Source organism: Oncorhynchus clarkii, chromosome 13, assembly GCF_045791955.1.
Source record: "Oncorhynchus clarkii lewisi isolate Uvic-CL-2024 chromosome 13, UVic_Ocla_1.0, whole genome shotgun sequence".
NCBI lineage: Eukaryota > Metazoa > Chordata > Actinopteri > Salmoniformes > Salmonidae > Oncorhynchus > Oncorhynchus clarkii.
The window spans coordinates 19,076,537-19,097,981 of record NC_092159.1 but is presented as its reverse complement, the minus strand read 5'-3'; the positions used below and the strand labels follow the sequence as shown (position 1 = coordinate 19,097,981).

General features: G+C 41.9%; 1 protein-coding gene and 1 pseudogene across 1 annotated transcript; both read right to left on the bottom strand.

The window, feature by feature from the left end:
* Positions 1-952: 952 nt before the first annotated feature.
* Positions 953-10,423, bottom strand: LOC139423512 (VPS10 domain-containing receptor SorCS1-like). Its single transcript, XM_071175118.1, has 4 exons — positions 10,290-10,423; positions 9,078-9,202; positions 8,557-8,669; positions 953-1,099 (listed from the first exon to the last, which is right to left on the bottom strand). The coding sequence occupies exons 1-4, from the start codon at positions 10,421-10,423 to the stop codon at positions 1,052-1,054; spliced, it is 420 nt and encodes a 139-aa protein (XP_071031219.1). The 3' UTR covers positions 953-1,051.
* A 3,963-nt stretch (positions 10,424-14,386) lies between these two features.
* Positions 14,387-21,445, bottom strand: part of LOC139423511 (VPS10 domain-containing receptor SorCS3-like) — a 391,895-nt pseudogene continuing 384,836 nt past the window's right edge.

The following is a 21,445-nucleotide window of genomic DNA, read 5'->3' as shown; positions in this document are numbered from 1 at the left end:
ATAAATATAAATGGAGAAAGATTTGTATGCTAAATGTGCATGCCTTCGGATTACAGCCTTATATCACAATTAGACATTGATGTCGTATGGGAATTTAATGATGGATAGATTTTCTTAAATATCTATTGGCTTCATGATAATAACATGTCCAGGGGTTAATTTAGTATTGTCAAAAAACTCTGAACAAAAAGTGGAATATAAATCTTTGAGAAATGCTGCCGAAGGGACGGACCATCATTAAATAGTCATTCCCTATTGTAACATGTCTGTTGTCTGTCTACATTTACCAATCTGCAGAAAAATCCCCTGGATTAACATATACATTGTTCGGTCAACCAGAGTGACAGCACGCATAAGATCACCCTCAGTGAGTTCTCTACGGCCAAAGAAGTCATGGAGAAGGAGATGGACACCAGGGTTAAACATAAGATACATGGTGTGATAAATCGTTGTTTATTGTGTTATTAGCAAGTTGCTGATTTGGTCATGTTGAACTTCCTTATTGAGAAAGATCCCCCCCCCCCCCCCCCCCAATATTTCACATACATTGTCCAAATTAATTTTATTGGACTAGAACACATATGGGTCATATATCCATGTATAAAAAAATTGAGTTTTGACCTGCAGTGTATACAATACATAGTGTTTATAAAGTCTACATTGTTTCTTTACATGGAATTAACTGGTAGGAAAAAGGAGGAGTAGTGTATCTTCAGAAGGAAACAAGGAAACAAACGCACCAATGAGTCAGCCACATGTGAAACAACAGTTTAAGAGCTTTTGATAAGACATTGTAGTGAAACCCCAGTAATTAAAATTAAAGAAAATTAAAAAAGGTACTTCAAAGGAACATCTTTAGTTCACAGTTGATTGCTGCAGGCCCTACTGATCTAGCATATTATTATGTATGCATTATTTATGATGATGACAGGTGATTAGTGCAGTGCTGCGATATAGTGTTCAAGGATATAATCACACAGTACAGTACATACCTCTTGAATTTGTAGATGAGAAACACTGATAAAACCAAGGAATACTGCTGATGGGAGCATCAGCATGGCTGAACTGCTGTGTCTCGGGCTGGAATCCACCAAGGGTGCTGTAACAGAGGGTAGAGGAAGACGGACGTTAAACATAACAAGAACAGAGCAATACAATAAAGGCTAATCTGGGAACGCCTTGGAGCTTTTCTTGCTTCATTGCCAATATTGATCCCATACTGTATATTATTGTGTCACTAATAACACCCATGGAGTACAGTTGAGATATACATTTAACATCACAACAGTCTGCTACAATAGGGTTATGTATCATAAATGCATATGCTTTACCATAATCAATTTGATGAAAACAAAATGGTATTATACAGGACCACAGTTTACAATAAAGAGATTTGGCACCACTACATTGTCTAAAAACTATTCCCTTCCAGTGGCCCATATTGCCCTTCAACCGATTGTTGCCCACACCTATCCGCCCGACTAGCATCACTACCCTGGACAGTTCTGACTTAGAATATGTTGACAACTTCAAATACCTAGGTGTCTGGTTAGACTGTAAACTCTCCTTCAAGACTCACAATAAGCATCTCCCATCCAAAAATAAATCTAGAATTGGCTTCCTATTTCGCAGCAAAGCCTCCTTCACTCATGCTTCCATGCTTCGGCGATGTCATTTACAAAATAACCTCCAACACTCTACTGAGCAAACTGGATGTAGTCTATCAAAGTGCCATCTGTTTTGTCACCAAAGCCCCATATACTACCCACCACTGCAACCTGTATGCTCTCGTTGGCTGGCCCTCACTACATATTCGTTGACTAACCCACTGGCTCCAGGTCATCTATAAGTCTTTGCTAGGTAAAGCCCCACCTTATCTCAGCTCACTGGTCACCATAGCAACACCCACACGTAGCACGTGCTCCAGCAGGTATATTTCACTGGTCATCCCCAAAGCCAACACTTCCTTTGGCTGCCTTTCCTTCCAGTTCTCTGCTGCCAATGACTGGAACGAATTGCAAAAATCACTGAAGCTGGAGTCTTATATCTCCCTCTCTAACTTTAAGCATCAGCTGTCAGAGCAGCTTACCGATCACTGTACCTGTACACAGCCAATCTGTAAATAGCACACCCAACTACCTCATCCCCATATTATTACTTACCCTCTTGCTCTTTTGTACCCCAGTATCTATACTTGCACACCATCATCTGCACATCACTCCAGTGTTAATAATACATTGTAATTATTTCACCTCTATGGCCTATTTATTGACTTACCTCCCTACTCTTCTACATTTGCACACACTGTACATATATTATTCTATTGTGTTATTGACTGAACGTTTGTTTATGTGTAATTCTGTGTTGTTGTTTTTGTCGCACTGATTTGCTTTATCTTGGCCAGGTCGCAGTTGTCAATGAGAACTTGTTCTCAACTGCACTACCTGGTTTAATAAAGGTGATTTTTTTTTTACAAATAATAATAAGAATGCAGCACCAAATTGTATTTATTTTGTCTGATTTGTGTGATGATGTAGTGTAGGCCCAAAACAACAGTGCTGGTACAAGGGATGACTCCACCGCCAAGTTTATTCAACAGTAAATAAATCCGGCTATGGATTATGGGTAGATCCACAGCAACGATAGTGCATTATGAGAGCCTGCCCTGTTTTTAATCTCCTAAATTTAAAAGACTGTGGTAGTGTGAAATTGCTATTTTCAAATGGTTGCCTTGACTCCACCTAAAAACAATGTGCTTTAAACAAATCAAAATATATTTTATATTTGAGATTCTTTATAGTAGCCACCCTTTGCACACTCTTGGCATTCTCTCAATTAGCTTCACCTGGAATGCTTTTCCAACAGTCTTGAATGAGTTCCCACATATGCTGAGCATCTGTTGGCTGCTTTTCCTTCACTCTGCGGTCCAACTCCTCCCAAACCATCTCAATTGGGTTGAGGTCAGGTGATTATGGAGGCCAGGTCATCTGATGCAGCACTCCATCACTCTCCTTCTTAGTCATAGAGCCCTTACATGGCCTAGAGGTGTGTTTTGGGTCATTGTCCTGTTGAAAAACAAATGATAGTCCCACTAAGTGCAAACCAGAATGCTGTGGTAACTATGCTGGTTAAGTATGCCTTGATTTGTAAATAAATCATCGAAAAATTAAGAAATACTCTTGAATGAGTGGGTGTGTCCAAACTTTTAACATGTACTGTATATGTTTACAAGTCAGTTAAGAACAAATTCTTATTTACAATGACGGCCTACCAAAAGACAAAAGGCCTCCTGCGGGGACAGGGACTGGGATTAAAAAAAAAATAATAATACATATATAAATATAGGACAAATATAGGACAAAAAATATAGGACAAAACACACATCCCAACAAGAGAGACACTACACTACACAACACTACATAAAGAGGGTCCTAAGACAACAACATAGCAAGGTAGCAACACATGACAACACAGCATGGTAGCAACACAACATGACAACAACATGGTAGCAACACAGAACATGGTACAAACATCATTGATTACAGACAACAGCACAAAGGGCAAGAAAGTAAAGACAACAATACATCACACAGAGTAGTCACAACTGTCAGTAAGAGTGTCCATGATTGAGTTTTTGAATGAAGAAACTGCGATAAAACTGTCCAGTTTGAGTGTTTGTTGCAGCTCGTTCCAGTCGCTAGCTGCAGCAAACTGAAAAGATGACCGACTCAGGAATGTGTGTTTATTACATGTAAGAGTGTCAAAGCCCACAAAACTTACCACACAAGGCAAACCAATCCATTCTACTTGTAAATAGTATGGTATAGAAAATGTCCTAAAATTGGCAATTTTACTACCATTGTAATTGTACACACTTGTAATTGTACACACTAACATGTGCCTAGTCTAATGCTCCGTTGCTGATGACTTTGATGAATGCAGGAGAAGGACAAAATACCCTCTTTGGAACTTATGACTGACAGTCATGTATGTGATATGCGTATTTGGCTAATATTATTGCACTTACAGCAACAACAAAAATCCATATTTTGTTCACAACATTATATACATGTATACTTAGCGCCTACAATAGCTAGCTAATGTTGTTAGTTGTCCACGGGTTTTTGTTGCATTTAATACGGAAGACTTCTATAATTAATTTGTACAAATAGCACTATATAGAGAGAGTGAATCAGATGTACTGTTGTTGCTTCAACAATGCATGCATGTAATTAATTGTTTTGAACACCACCATAGTTAGTGGTATGGAAGCTAACCTTAGCTAAACAAACACTAACTCGATGGTAGCTAACTGTTAAGTAGCTAGCTACATGAATAGTTGAGAGCTAGCTTTAGCTATGTTATGAAAATATTGAGAAAACATGATTGTAATGTATTTGAGAAAGTGTGAACGTGGTTGCTATTGCCATATACAGTATATTTGGTATGTGTTATGTTTGTTCCTTATATAATGACAAACAGGGGCGTAGGTTTAACTACTTTTAATGAACATGTACTTCAGCAAGAAAACTCCATGTTTAGCCATGCAAGGCATTTTTCAACCATCTGCCTTCCGCATAGCCTGCTGGGTAACGTAGTCTCAATGTTATTAACACATAACAACACAAGTTTAGGTTTTTAGCTTTCTTTAGCGTTGTCACTGCATTGTAGAACACTCTTCTGATTTATGTTAATCTGCTGCATCCAAGGGAAAGGAAGCTTCTTGGCAGGGAAAACACACATTTAAATAAATAATACAATTTAGAGTTAAATTCTTGGATGCTGTTGTAACGAATTTCTTTCATCATATTTTGAATAACTTACGGAAAATACACACTGTCATGAAGCATTATGACAATCCGGTGTAACTTTACTTGGACTAAGAAAATACACTTCATGACACTGTCAAGAAGCATAATAACTATCATAATCATATAAGCCAGATAGACCTATCACATACGTGCTCTTATGTCAGTCATCGGTCACAAAGTGGGTGTCTTGTCCTGCTCCTGAAATCTGCTCCTGCATTCATCCTAGTCATGAGCAACAGAGCATTGGGGTAGGTACATGTCTGACATCAATGTGTGTTTGCAATTTAATATGGTACATTTTATAAAATGTAATATAACATAAACATACTGTTGACAAGTAGGCTACGGTGTAATGGAACGGTTTGCTTTGTGTAGTAGGTTTAGCGGGTTTTAACACTCTTATGTAGGTGTCATAACCAGCCTTAAAATAACGCAATATGTAATGACACAGTTTATGACAAGTTGTTTCAGCTGTTATGACCTCCTATGACATGGTTATGACCGTGTCCTAATGTGTTATGACCCTAGGTGTCAAATAAAGTGTTATCCTTTTTTCAACCCAATCTCAATCTCCATGTTTTCGCAAAAGTGTATTTATTTCTCGATGGGAAAAGTACGTCTTGCCAAACAACTGTTTCTCCATGCCTTCAAAATAGCTACTACTAAATGCTTCATCGACTTTGGATTTACCAGCGAGGCACGAGTTCCAACCAGCAATCAGTGTCCATTTTAAAAGCCACTAATGTTTTTATGGGTACTCTATGGCCCTATCGGCGGACAATGGAGTGGCATAGTAGACGAGTCACATACACTTGACGAACATCAATTATCAGCCTTAAAATCACTATTTGAGTAGCAAAGTAGTGGACAAATACAGAGCAAGGGAATGACTCACAATGAGGGGAAAGAGGCATGGAAGGAATGGGAGAGGGAAAAGGAAGGGGGTGGGATGCAATAGCCACTGTAAAAATCAATACACTCAGGCCATGTTTGTTCTCTTTGCAATCGATCGGTAGTCTAAAAAGCCTTCTGGCTCTGTGTGCTTGGGTAGTGCTGGCATTTTATGCTCCCCAAACTCATTGGTTGAAGTGAAAAATCTGATCTGGGTTAAGGGAGGAGAGTAGGTGAGTCATACAGTCAGATGAGTAAACATTTTGGAGAGAACATTGTCCAAGCCAAAATTCGACTGAAAAACCACCTCTGCAGGACTGTAACTTGTTGCTTTAATATTTTAACAGCAAATGCTTTTGGAGCGGCTTCCTCACAGTCTTACTGTATGCAAAGCTAAGTAAATAAGATGAAACAGTGGTCAAAGGGAAGGGATGCCCGGAAGAAGTGCACTCTCTTGGGGAAAAAAGAGGACATGTTAACCTCTTGCACCACACAGAGGTGAATTAACGGTTGGTGGTGAAACCACCGGGGAGCTTCTGTGTAACATACTAAAATAAATGAATTTGCAAACAGTCACTGTTTGGAACCTGAGAGGGAGCCTTCGGTCATCTTCCATATTTTCAGGGGGAGGAAATGGGTTAACTTATTACTGAACTCAATCATATCAATCAATGTGTTTATAAAGCCCTTCTTACATCAGCTGATGTCACAAAGTGCTGTACAGAAACCCAGCCTAAAACCCAAAACAGCAAGCAATGCAGGTGTAGAAGCATGGTGGCTAGGAAAAACTCCAGTCCTGGTGGCCAGTCCTCTTCTAGCTGTGCCGGGTGGAGATTATAACAGAACATGGCCATGATGTTCAAATGTTCATAGATGACCAGCAGGGTCAAATAATAATAATCACAGTGGTTGTAGAGGGTGCAACAGGTCAGCACCTCAGGAGTAAATGTAAGTTGGCTTTTCATAGCCAATCGTTCAGAGTAACTCTACCGCTCCTGCTGTCTCTAGAGAGTTGAAAACAGCAGGTCTCGGACAGGTAGCACGTCCGGTGGACAGGTCAGGGTTCCATAGCCGCTGGAAGAACAGTTGAAACTAGAGGAGCAGCATGACCAGGTGGACTGGGGACAGCAAGGAGTCATCAGGCCAGGTAGTCCTGAGGCATGGTACTAGGGCTCAGGTCCTCCGAAAGAAAGAAAGAAAGAAATGTAGAAAAAGAAAGAGAATTAGAGAGCGCATACTTAAATTCACACAGGACACCGGAAAAGACAGGAGAAATACTCCAGATATCACAGACTGACCCTAGCCCCCCATCACAAACTGTTGCAGCATAAATACTGGAGGCTGAGACAGGAGGGGTCGGGAGACACTGTGGCCCCGCCTGACGATACCCCCAGACAGGGCCAAACAGGCAGGATATAACCCCTCCCACTTTGCCAAAGCACAGTCCCCACACCACTAGATGGATATTTTCAACCACCAACTGACCATCCTGAGACAAGGCCGAGTATAGCCCACGAAGATCTCCCCCACGGCACGAAACCAAGGGGGGGCGCCAACCCGGACAGGAAGATCACATCAGTGACTCAACCCACTCAAGTGACGCACCCCTCCTAGGGACAACATGGAAGAGCACCAGTAAGCCATTGACCCAGCCTCTGAACTCTCCATTCAAACCTCTTTTCGGCGTTGGGTTGGAATCAGCTGAGGAGCAAAAGTGCAGCCTTGCCTGGCTGCCACTATTGTCAGCCATAGAGCTGTACTGTAGTATGGCAACAGTACAGTTTAATGGGCCCTGACTTTAATTGTGATGTTGATGCCCCTTCTTCTTCTCCTCATCTTCGCTTTATCGTGTGAAGTTGTTTACTTTGACACGATGGAATATGTTTTATCTTGAAGGTGAACTGAACGCGAACAGCAGGAGTATACAAATAAATCATGAAAATGTTTTTTGTTGTTGTTGCTCAATATCTAGTCTATGAACCCTATGTCAACTAGAGCAGTTAATGGATTAATATGCCTTAATATGATTTTCTTTTAGAGAAGGGAGGGATGGTTTGATAGGATTAAACTGTATATCTGTATATGGAGGAGTATGTGACACATGAACTAGTGTTCATAAACTCAATAGAGAACCAAAAAATAAAGTATCTATTGTAGAGCATAACATTTTGAAAACAAAACTTTCTGTATGAAAAGAGATGCTGTAACACTATATTGAGGCTAGCAATTAATAGCCCACGGTAGATCCAGAGCTTTCTATAACTGAGTGTGCCCCTCAGTTCAACACAATTCAATTGACTGGTGCTATACTACACTGCCATGAACATACTATGTGGCTCCCAGGATCTCAAGTGACAAAGTGCACTTTATCCCTCACAAAGCCTCACTTTGACCTCTATCACAGTAGCTCCCTCCACTGGCTCTCAGCCTAGCTCACCTGAGTCACTTCTCATGTCAAATCCACTGTGGAGTTGGTGAAGACACAGAGAGACCACAAGTCGCACGCTATAAGCCTAAACCTCCACACAAAGTGGAAGAATAACACACTTAACTATGTCATATCAGAGCTAGCTCTCCTCCGCAGTTATTATGCACATCCAATGTCACGCTAATGCCTAAGATCTCCTTCATTCCAGGCTAATTCCAAAGAACGCATTTCATCGCTTCGACTTCTGAAAATAAGTTATTAGTGCTCATCAAGCTGCCTCGCCTTGGGAAGAAGAAGCCGAGCCTCTCGCACCTGTGTGATAACAAATCACGGGACAGCCCGAGGACCAACGCCGAAGTGTCTGAGCGGACAAAAAAAAAATGAGAGAGGGGGAGAAAAAGAGAGAAGGAAGGAATTCACACTTACTTGGAGCAGAGCCTTCTTAATGACTCTCCCCACATCCTGTCTCCACTCAGGGACATCAGGGTTGTACTCGTCCAGATTAGCGGAGAAAGATAAAAGCAGAGATTTGAAGAACTCTGTCAGAGAGAGAGAGAGAGAGACACCCAGGGGAGAAACAGAAATAGACCGTTAATTCAGCCCCTGATCTAGGTGCATTATTCTCAAGGTATCCTCCTCATTCCCCACTGTCCTTTGTTCTGGTTGTGTCCCTCCTCTAACTGCCTTCTGATGGGTGGGAAATTTGACAGGGATGTTGGTGTGTGTGAGTGTGAGTGTGTTAGTGTGCTCATGATTTGACAAGAGGAGATGATTGCTTGCTTTCTCAGATGGAAATGTCGCCTTTTGTATATATCCTTACATATTCAAATTTGAAGTACTTTCAACTGTTGCATACTAAGTGAGATGACTGCTAGATGTGCTAATTGTATTACATCAAGCAGAATAATCTGATTAGAGAGAGAGAGAGAGGTCATACTGATCCTTACCCTGTACTGCTATCGTCTTGGTGTCTTGCAGTATGGCGTTTTCTGAAGACGCTTGGACCATATCAGTGTTCATTCCCTTGCTGGTGAAGGTGTACTGGATGCTCCAGTCTAAGCTGATCACCGGCCTGGAGGAAGAAGGAACATGGACAAAATGGATGATCACACTCAGGTAATTATCCCTTCACCTTCTCCTTGAACTTCCCACTTAAAGTAGTCAGAAGTTCTGACTTGAGTAAAACCCTACAACAAACATCCTCCCCATAAGACTTAGAACCAGTTCAGCTAAGGTAATATCACGACTATGACATCACAAATGGTCCTTTAGTTTGATTCATTCTGTCCATATATATCCAAAATGTCCATTTATTTGGCATGTTTGATCCAGAAAAACACCGGGTCCAACCTGCTCAATGTGACTACAAAATATCTCAAAAGTTACCTGTAAACTTTGCCAAAACATTTCAAACTACTTTTGTAATACAACTTTAGGTATTTTTTTACGTAAATAATCAATAAAATTGAAGACGGGATGATCTGTGTTCAATACAGGAAGAAAACAAACTGAAGCATGCTTTCTGGTCACACGCCTCTTTCTAACAGTACACTTCAAGTGACCCTCGTTCAAGATGGCCATACTTCTTCATTGCACAAAGAAAAAACCTCAACCAATTTCTAAAGACTGTTGACATCCAGTGGAAACGGTAACAACTGCAAGAAAGTCCCTTAGAAATCTGGATTACAAATGAAATCTCATTGAAAAGAGAGTTACCTAAAAAAAAAAAGATCTGAATGGTTTGTCCTCGGGGTTTCACCTGCTAAATAAGTTATGTTATACTCACAGACATGATTCAAACTGATACTAATAATATGCATATCTTATCTTCTGGGGATGAGTAGCAGGCAGTTGAATTTGGTCATGCATTTCAATCGGACGTGAAAATACTGCCCCGTCACCAAGAAGTTAATAAGTGAATAAAGATTTAGTTTTAGTATATCTCTAACTTATGAGATAAGTTTGTCTCTCCTCATTTGAAAGTAAAGAAGTTAACCACCACAGGAGACAACCAAGCCCTGTCTAGATGCATCGGCTCGGGAAGACATGAATCGGGAGACTTCAGAGACTCTCGGGGGAACTCGTGTAGCCTCGGATTTTCTCGGAAACGGAGAAGTCGGATTCATCCGGGATGCCTTGGAGGCGAGGTGGAATCAGACCTCTTCTCCTTCCTACATTCCCGTAGCCGCCCATCCATCCGGATGGTCAAGGCAATGAACAAGTCGAGATCCGTCAGTAGTTCCCGGGCTGCTAGCTCGTCCTTAACTTCCTCCAATAATCCGTGCAGGAACATGTCGAACAGGGATTCCGGGTTCCAGGCACTCTCAGCCGCCAAATGTGCGGAAATCCACCACAGTCTGCCACATTGTGGGAGTTTTGCCAAAGCTGGAGTAACTTCCGGGCAGACTCTCCCCCGAGGAGGGCTGCAGCTCGAAAATTAGGGAACACTGAGCGAGAAATGCCCGGCAGGTTTCCGACTCTCTAGCAAAGCGTTCCGGAGGAAGTAAATTGGGTTCTCTGGAAGCCGGGGTGGACGGGAGAGAAGCAAGGTTACTGAGCCGGGTTACTGAGGGGCTGGGAGGTTACCATCATACTAGGCTGCCTAACCGACAACCCGCGGAATTGCTCCAGCAATGTATCCTAAGCGCGGTCATGGGGTTTGGCCAAGGTCTGGAAACCTTCCACAAGACCACGAAGCCTTCCAATGGTGTCTCCTTGGGAGGAGACGTCGTTGCGGAGCTGGTCAGAGTCTGCTGGGTCAGTCAGGGCCAGTTCATACTATCAGACCTCAAGATAAGACCCAGATGCAGACTGTTCGAAATACCAAATGTTTATTTACGAAACAGGGGGCATGCAAATGACAGGTTGAGGTCAGGCAGAGGTCAGTAATCCAGTGCAGTCCGTAAAGTACAGAATGGCAGGCATGCTCAGGGTCATGGCAGGCAGCGGTCAGTAATCCAGGGCAGGCAGGGGTGGGTAATCCAGGGCAGTCCATAAGGTACAGAACGGAAGGCAGCTCTCTGATGGCAGATCCTTCCCAACATACTGGGGCACCGCAAACACAGCTCAGCATTAGAAGAGGGAACCCAGGGTTAGGGCAGCCAGAATGGTCAAAAACCGGGAGAACTAACAAGAAACAGAAGTACGCGAAAAGACGCTGGTAGGCTTGACAAGATGAACTGGCAACAGACAAACAGATAACACATGTATAAATGCACCGGGGATAACGGGGAAGATGGGCGACACCTGGAGCGGGGTGGAGACAACCACAAAGACAGGTGAAACAGATCAGGGTGTGACACACTGCGCTTGCCAGTATCACTTATCATGATCACTGGGGTAGTGTGTGGAATCTTCTTCTGATTAAGACTACTTTAGCTGAAAAGGGAAGGTAAATTAAAACCTGTTAAAGATATGGCAGACATATGCCCCCTTTGGAGGGATTGGGTACCCCTAGTAAACTGAAAAAAAAATCTGTCAAAAATTGCTAATATATGCATATAATAATTATTATTGGATAGAAAACACTCTAAAGCTTCTAAAACCGTTGGAATTATGTCTGTAAGTATAGCAGAACTCACAGGGCAGGCATTCTTCCAAACTAGTTTTTGTGGTCATGAAAGTTGGAGCAACTTTGACGTCATCGCCCCCACCCTTCCCAACCAGTTATGATTCTGGGGAGACTTTCTATGTCTTCCACTAGATGTTCTCATTCAGTAGAGCTTTTAATCGTTCAAATCCCGCGAGAACTGGCCCTATGGGAGTGAAATTAGTGCGTGCCATGAGAAAATATGTTGTGCGTTGTGGCGCGAATTGGTCCCAGCCATTCCTTTGTTCCAGCACTCAAGAGAAGGGCAGACGATGACCGATTGAATTGAAATTTGTTTTGTGTGTTAAAAACATCATAAAGCTTGCTTCTGCACTTAGTTTGACCTGTTTTAATGCACAACTTTTCCGGACCAGAGGACATTTTGGGTGCATTTCAGCTGATGTTATTAGCAGTAGCTAATACAAAGACGCAAGACTTGAAACCAAACGATGTATTGGGTAAGTATGAAGCCTTCCACAACATTCTGAACGAAGACCATCGAAGGTAAGGGAATATTTATGCTTAAATCTGTGTTTCTGTTGACTCCAACATTACGGAGAAATGTAGCTTGTATCTGAGCGCCGTCTCAGCATATTGAATAGTGTGCGATTTCTGTAACGTTAAAAATAAATGTAACAAAGCGGTTGCATAAAGAAGCAGTGTATCTTTCTAACTATATGTAGAACATGTATATTTAGTCAAAGTTTATGATGTCTATTTACGTTATCTTGCCGCGCTACCTAGATTTCCTGCGGACATTTTTGAGTAATTTCTGACCATGAACTCAATGTAAATGGACATTTATGGATATAAATGGCATATTATTGAAAAAAAAAAATTTACTGTGTAACATGTCCTATTACTGTCATCTGATGAAGATTTTCAAAAGGTTAGTGAATGATTTATTTTTTAATCCTGCGTTTTGTTGATAGCATGTTTTGGCTATTCAAATGAGCTGTGTCTGGTGGTGGTTTGACATAAATATGTACTATGTTTTCGCCGTAAAACATTTTAGAAATCTGACTTGCTGGCTAGATGAACAAGGTGTTTATCTTTCATTTGAGCTATTGGACTTGTTAATGTGTGGAGGTTAAATATTTCTAAGAATATTTTTGCGTTCCATGCGCCACCGTTTCAGCTGAACGTGGGAGGGTTGAGTCCCAATTGGGAACCAATATCTTTTTTAATTAAAACTTCCTCAACAATTATCATAACTGTCATAATTTTTTATAGTTTTGATGGAATTTAGTTGAAGAACAAGATTTATTCTAGACTTAAAACATGCTTTATCATGTTTTTGACATGATACCTTATGAGTACTACTGTAGTCTGCCATGCTGAGACCGTAATGGGAGCTGACGTGGGTGGACCTGGCATTACCATGATCTAAGTGGTGAAGGTTCCTATAGCGGAGAGATATAACACGGTATTTAAACAGTAAAACTCCAGCTGAGCTTCTGTTAACTCTTATCCTCTTTAACTGAGACTAATCGTTATCCTAATCTGAACTTTCAAGCGCATGCAGTGTCTGTCTGTTTTGTGTCTGTGTGACAAAGAGAGAAAGTGTGTGTATCTGTTACGGTTTTCTTCTATCTCCTCCTCTGAAGAGGAGGTGTAGCAAGGATCGGACCAAAATGCAGCGTGGTAATTTTGATACATGTTTAATAAACAAATAAACACGAACAAAACAAGAACCGTAACGCAAAAACCTATACAGCCTATCTGGTGCAAACAGAGACAGGAACAATCCCCCACGAAACACTCAAAGAATATGGCTGCCTAAATATGGTTCCCAATCAGAGACAACGATAAACACCTGCCTCTGATTGAGAACCACTCCAGACAGCCATAGACTATACCCCCACTAAGCCACAATCCCAATACCTAACAAAACCCCAAGACAAAACACACCACATAAAAAACCCATGTTACACCCTGGCCTGACCAAATTAATAAAAAAAACACCAGGGCGTGACAGTATCTGTGTCTGTGTCCCTTTCAAGTGTTTATGCAGATATGTATTTGCGTGTGTGTGCGTGTGTGTGTGTGTGCAGGTGCGTGTGTGATGTGAGTCATTTGGACAGGTTGTGTTTGGTGATAAACATATTCCAATTGTAAAACTGTGGTGGCATCATGCTTGGCCAGCATTAAAAGCATCACCTGCACTCTCTCTCTCTGCTGTAAATGACCTCAAAATGGCACCTTCATTAATTGACGAAAGCCTCACTTTTCAAATCAAGAGACAAGGGGGCAATTCAAACACTGCACCTGAAAGAGCTGGATAATTCTTGACGCCTTTTAGACATAAGCATGTTATATTTGTCACTATTATGTACTTGACATTTGGCTGGCTTGTTCATTACAAGATGAAAAGAGCGAGAGAGCACGATGTGCAGAGCATTCTGGTACTTTGGCTTTAACTGGCTCCATTGTCCACTGCTGTATATTTAGTAAGGTGGTTATTTACAGAGAAATATGAGGCAGAGATATTCAATTATGATCCTTGAGAACCAGAGCACAATTGTTTTCCATCCTTTCCCTCCAATCAGGGACTGATTTAAAACCTTGGTCACCAGGTGAGCGACCACTGTGCCCAATCTTTGGCCGACATCACAGTAACTGACCAATTATCTACCAAGTACAGTAGAAACTGAAACAAAATAAACTTCAGTCCTCAATTGTTGGAATTGAATAGACCTGACACAATAGATTAATGTATACAGGTGACGTCCATATAACATGGAGATGCAAGGTGGTGGAATCAAATCCCAGAGTGTTTTCCGCCAAGGCCGAGAAATGGAATATCCATCTTTTATCTGATCCCCTCTTCAATCCAGCTCAGGTTGGATTAGGAGACTTCCGTGCCATCTCTGAAATCCAGTTGGATGTTGGTTCTCATTGAGTCACCCTGGAAAACAAGTCAAGTTTAAAGTAAGGACTATTGATGAAGAAGGAAAGACAGAACAAAAAAAGAAAGAAGTGTCCCAAACACCATTATTATTTAAAAAAAAACACAATTAAATTATATTTGAGAGCCCAGCCAGATGATTGTACTTGTGTTTATTCTAGACTTAAATACATATCATTGTTGAAATCGGGTTTAATACAATGCCCCAAAACCACAGTACCACACTGTAATCAGCACTCAGCATGCATGGGCCCAGGCAGGGAATCATTCTTTGTTTTTGTCAAAGTCCAACAGCCGGTGTGTGACACATCTACATTAGCGTGCATCCTGAGTCTGACATGTTACATAACACCACTGGGAGTGTCTGACTCCTGTGGTGTGTGTGTGTGAAGGAGAGAGAGAACGACAGGGAGGTCGAGGCAGTGTAGTAATCAAGAGACAGTAGGGTGGCAGGTACACTAGTCAACATACTGCTGGGCTACATTCACACACAGACACAAGCAGTCATCACCAGCCCAACATTGGGGTTGCATCATGTTCCGCCCCACCGTGAGAGCAGTGTGTTTGCCTGTTACTGCTAATGAGGTGTGTCTCTCTCTCTCTCTCTCTCTCTCTCTCTGTGTATTATTGTGTGTGAGTACTCTGTCACTAGAGTATCTACAGCAGGTCTAATCAGGTGGGATACATCTGGCACTTCCCTAGGATCAACACACACATACACACACACACCACAAGTGTTGTTGGGGGCTCCAGCTGCTGCTGCGACCAAACTCTCCCACTTATCCCGCACATACCCTGCGAGCAAGCACAACTAACTCCCAGCATCCTCGTGGCACATTGTAACGCAATGCAATTGGGATCTTCATTTGTTACACTGCATTAGCACAAGGGGACTCCGGTCCAGCAACAAACACAACAATAGCAAAATGTAAAACCGATTATTGTGTCTCTCTCTTTCTCGATCTGTTTAAGCGAAGCAGAGTGTGAAAACACGGTAAGGTTGGCTGTGTGTGGGGAAAGGCTTCTGGTGGTATATTTCTCACCATTATACCCAGAAAATTATCAACTATGAATAAGCAGAATAAAGAAAGGTAGAATAAAATGGCAGAAAATGGATAACAGTGGAGGCTATTGTGTGGAACTGTAATGGCCCACAATCCTTTGACAAAATGTCATTCGGAATGGGTTAGGTCTTCTGTGGTATAGATCAGGTCACTCAGGTTTTTGTTGGTGTCCGTTGTTGACACTCTCTGGACACTTCTAGTTCTCTATCAAAGTGTCCTGTGATCACTAGCTAATCTGCATGTCACGCTTTGTGTCCGTGGCTACATGTGTGACTCAGAGGGCCACCAAATCCAAAATGAATAATAGGGTAAACGTCATGGTCTGGACAGCAATGTATTGTATTCTAGTTCAGGTGAATGTCAACACACTAAGGATGGTGTAAACCAGGGATTCTCAACGGGGGGGTTGTGGGGTCGGGGGTGGATTTTAAGGGGTCGTGGGACTTTTACAAGAATATAAAACGTTTAATAAAAAAATGTTTTGAAAGGTAACAGCCACACTGAAACTTTTTGAAAGGATACGGCATCACCACATATTGTTGCTTACTTTCACAACGTTACCGCTACACACCGCCACACACACACTGATCCAATAAAAATGTCACTCTGCAACATTGTTTTGTTTTAAATGTGGCGGCCAATCAGATAATACAGATCTTCTTCTGACAGCTATCTTGATTGATAGCTAACTATGCAGATGTGTCCTGCAGGCATTGCACATGTGGATAGTTAGCTGTCATTTAACTCATGTAGGCTAGCTGTCAGAGTAAAATCATGGGCAAGTTTTTACGTTTTTTAAACGTACAGCTCCCTCTTCATGTCAACAACAAGGCAGACAACCGGGTTCCTGTCAGGAAGAGAAAATACATCCCCGACTTCATCAAATATGCTTTTACATATATTGAAGACAGGCAGGGTGAGTGTAGACATCCTATGCAACGAGCTGTTAGCTAATAAGAGTATGGAACCCTTCAAAATGAAAAGGCATCTGGACACCAAGCATCCAAGCCACAAAGATAAGACAGCTGACCTTTTTTTAAAGAAAATGTCAATATCTGGTGTCCTCACAAGATTCATTGAAGAAGGTATGCACCGTACAAGAAAAGCCACTTTCGGTATACTGTCACGACTTCCGCCGAAGTTGGTCCCTCTCCTTGTTCGGGCGGCATTTGCCGGTCGAAGTCACCAAACTTCTAGCCATCGCTGATCCTCTTTCATTTTCCTTTGGTTTTGTCTTGTCTTCCATCACACTTGGTTTCAATCCCATCAATTAAATGTTATGTATTTAACCCTTTGTTCCCCCTCATGTCCTTGTCGGGGATTGTTTATTTGTAAGTGCTTGTGCACGTCTGTCCTGGTGTGCGTCGGGTTATGTACCCTTTTTTTTGTTATTAAACTGAGCAGTTTGGAAACACAGTTTTTGCTCTCCTGCGTCTGACTTCTCTGCCCACAAGTACGCCCCTCTTACATATACCTTGAGGGCCAGCACATTGCTATGTGCAAAAAAAGCACACACCAGCGCAGAGAATCTCATACTCCCTGCTGCGATAGATGTGTGCACTGAAATCTTGGTAGAGTCACCCGCCAACAAACTTAAAACTATGCCCCTATCCAATGACAACATGAGGAGGAGAATCCAGGACATGTCTGAGGACATAGCGTGCCAGACATCGCGCATCAGTGAAAATGGCCATTGTGCACTGCAGCTTGATGTATCCACAGATGTGGCTAACCATGCAATTGAAATGGTCTATGTTAGACACGTGTGGGATAATAACTTTGAGGAGCAGTTCCTTTTTAGTGCTGATTTGCCCACCAACACCACTGCAGAGGCTGTCTTTAACACAATTGATATGCACCTGGGCTCCGTTGAACAGGTCCGGGATGGATGCGTAGGTGTGACCGCTGATGTGGCAGCTGCCATGACAGGAAAGCACATTGCAGTAGTAAAGTGGATCCTGGAGAGAGCACCGACTGCTTCCTACACAGGGAGGCATTGACAGCGAAGGACATGGTGCCTGTGTGTCAACTATATCAAAAAGAGTTTCACTAAAAGCAGGTGTTTCCAGGCCTTCTGTAGGGATATGGGGAGTGAGCACCAGTAGGTGCTTTATCATGCAGAAGTCCGCTGCCTTTCCAGGGGTTGGGTCGCTTTTATGAGCTTCGGGCGGAGATTGCTGCGTTTATTCCGGAAACGCAGCATTTCGATTGTGAGGAATGGCTCGCACAGGTTGCTTACCTGGCAGATATTTGAACAGAGTGACTAAGTTGATGCCTTCAATATGAAGCTTATCATTTGGGTAAATTTACATGTTTCTCAATGCTGATTTCGAGATTCAGAATCTGATTAACAAAGCGCACGGCGACACACTCAAAAAAACCATTAAACAGCATCTTGTCAAGCTGCAAGGAAAGTTTTGCGACTACTTCCTGGAGCAGAACAGGAGACAAGACGACTGGATAAGAGACCCCTTTTGAGTGGAGAAGGGAAGCGTCACGTTGCCGAGCAACGAAGAGGATCAGCTGGTGGAGCTGTCATTTGATCTTGGACTAAGCATGCGTGTCCCGGAAATGACACTGCCACAGTTCTGGTGAAGCTTAGCGGGGGAGTATACTGCTCTCGCCTGTCATGCAATCAGAATCATGCTACCGTTTAGCACTACCTATCTGTGTGAAAGTGGCTTCTCTGCTATGGCTGTGCTGAAAAGTAAAAGCAGAAACAAACTGGACAGCCAGCATGACCTCCGAGTTGCCCTGTCAACTATCACCCCAGATTTCAAACTGAAGAAACACCCCCAGCTTTCCCACTGGTAGGCCACATGTGCACGCACGCACGCACGCACACACACACACACACACACACACACACACACACACACACACACACACACACACACACACACACACACACACACACACACACACACACACACACACACACACACACACACACACACACACACACAATAAACAAACAGTTTAATGAGTTATTGTTCACTAGATTAATTATTTTTTATTAATTCTGACATTCATATTACATGTTATGAACTGGTTAAGTTAAAAACATACACCTTTAAAAAAAACTTTAAGCTTATTTATTTGTATTTTTTTAACCTTTATTTAACTTCATTTAAAGTTGTGAAACTATTCACATGGTAATTGATGAATAATTCCTAATGATTGCTGTTTTTTCTATTTTAAAAACTGGTATGTGTTACTGTTCGTTAACATTATTGGACGGGTTTTGATGTCATGTTCTGAGTCTTACAATGTGTTACACCCCACTCCTAAACTGTACTTTAATTAATGGGTTATTCTCTTGAATTTATAATAAATGTTTTCTCCGTTAATTTGGCTGTGTAATTGTAGACCTGTTTACGTGCTGCCGTGCACTTTGTTGCTAATCTTACTTTGCTACCTGCCAACTTTACGGTTTTTACTTTTTAATTCCCGTTTTATATATTGTTGTTAATTTTCGCTCAACTTTTTTCATTCAACTTTTTCATCCCGGATGCTTTATTTGGATGTGCTTCGTCAGGCCCTCCACCAGCCAAAGCTAAGTAGCAACATTAACATTATGGATTCTAATTGCAGTTGCTGTACTCATAATATACAGGAAAACGATGCTCTTATGGCGAGGATAGCCGTGCTGCAAGTTCAACTTCAGACGCAATCTTTAGGCAAGGATAATTTAAGTGTAGGAAAGCATGAAACAGCGTCTGTGACACCAATAAGTACAGATAGTAGTATAAATCCCCTCACACAGTCCCCGCAGCTGGAAAACTTTCTCATGGCTTCTGGAAGGAAATGCTGTAGGAATGCTCAGCCGACAGAAACTTTCAACCGGTTCTCCCCATTAAAACTTCTCGACAACATTCCGCTGAAAAGGCAGAGCGTGAAATTAAAAAATATATTTTCGAAATATGTCACTTTCATACATTCACAAGTGCAATACACCAAATTAAAGCTTAACTTCTTGTTAATCTGCCCATCGTGTCCGATTTCAAAAAGGCTTTAAAGCGAAAGCACACCATATGATTACGTTAGGTCAGAGCCTAGTCACAAAACACATACAGCCATTTTTCCAGCCAATAGATCAGCCGAAATAGAGATCAAATTAATCACTAACCTTTGATGATCTTCACCAGATGGTACTCATAGGACTTCATGTTACACAATACATGTATGTTTTGTTCGATAAAGTTCATATTTATATCCAGAAATCTCAGTTAACATTGGCGCTTTATGGTCAGTAATGTTGTGCCTCCTAACCATCCGGCGAATTTTCAGAGAGCCACATAAATTTACAGAAATACTCATAATAAACTTTGATAAAAGATACAAGTATTATGCACAGAATTATAGATATACTTCTTCTTAATGCAAACGCTGTGTCAGATTTCAAAAAAGCTTTGCGGAAAAAGCAAACCATGCAACAATCTGAGTACGGCGCTCAGACACAAAAACAAGCCATGCAGATACCCGCCATGTTGTGGAGTCAGTAAATGTCAGAAATAGCATTATAAATATCACTTACCACTTACCTTTGATGATCTTAATCAGAATGCACTCCCATGAATCCCAGTTCCACACTAAATGTTTGTTTTGTTTGATAAAGTCCATAATTTATGTCCAAATACCTCCTTTCGTTAGCGGATTTAGTAAACAAATCCAAACTCACGAGGCGAGGGCAAGTCCAGGCAAAAGTTCATACGAAAAGTTCAGAAATGTATATTACAGTTCGTAGGAACATGTCAAACGATGTATAGAATCAATCTTTAGGATGTTTTTAACATAAATCTTCAATAATGTTCCAACCGGAGAAATCCTTTGTCTTTAGAAATGCAATGGAATGCAGGTTGCTCTCACGGGTGCGCATGTGATCAGCTCCTGCCACTCTGGCAGACCTCTGGTTGAATCAGCTCTCATTCACCCCCACTTCACAGTACAACCCTCAAACAACGTTCTAAAGACTGTTGGCACCTAGTGGAAGCCCTAGGAAGTGCAATATGCCCCCATAGACACTGTATATTCAATAGGCAATGAGTTTAAAAACTAAAAACCTCAGATTTCCCACTTCCTGGTTGGATTTTTCTAAGGTTTTCGCCTGACATATGAGTTCTGTTATACTCACAGACATCATTCAAACAGTTTTAGAAACTTCAGAGGGCTTTCTATCCAATACTAATAATATGCATACAGTAGCTTCTGGGCCTGAGTAGCAGGAAGTTTACTCTGGGCACGCTTTTCATCCGAACGTGAAAATGCTGCCCCCTATACCAAACAGGTTATTAAGCAACAGGTCAGAGTCCGAGGCCGAGCTGTTCTCTCCTCCTCCTGTTACGAGTTCTGAGACACCGAAGCCTCCCACCATTAGCTCTGACAAATTGAAAACCCTAGACATTGCCGACTCCATTACCCGTAGTATTAGACTTAAAACGAATAATCCAGTGACCATATACTGTTTACCAGCGGGCAGGTCTACCGACATTAAGGCTAATCTGAAGATGGTGCTGGCTAAGGCTAAAACTGTTGAGTGTAGAGAGTATAGGGATATTGTTATCCACGTCGGCACCAACGATGTTAGGATGAAACAGTCAGAGGTCACCAAGCGCAACATAGCTTCAGCAGGTGCATCAGCTAGAAAGATGTGTCGGCATCGAGCAATTGTCTCTGGCCTCTTCCCAGTTAGGGGGAGTGATGAGCTCTACAGCAGAGTCTAAAAACTGTGTTCTGCCCTCCCAAAAGATAGAA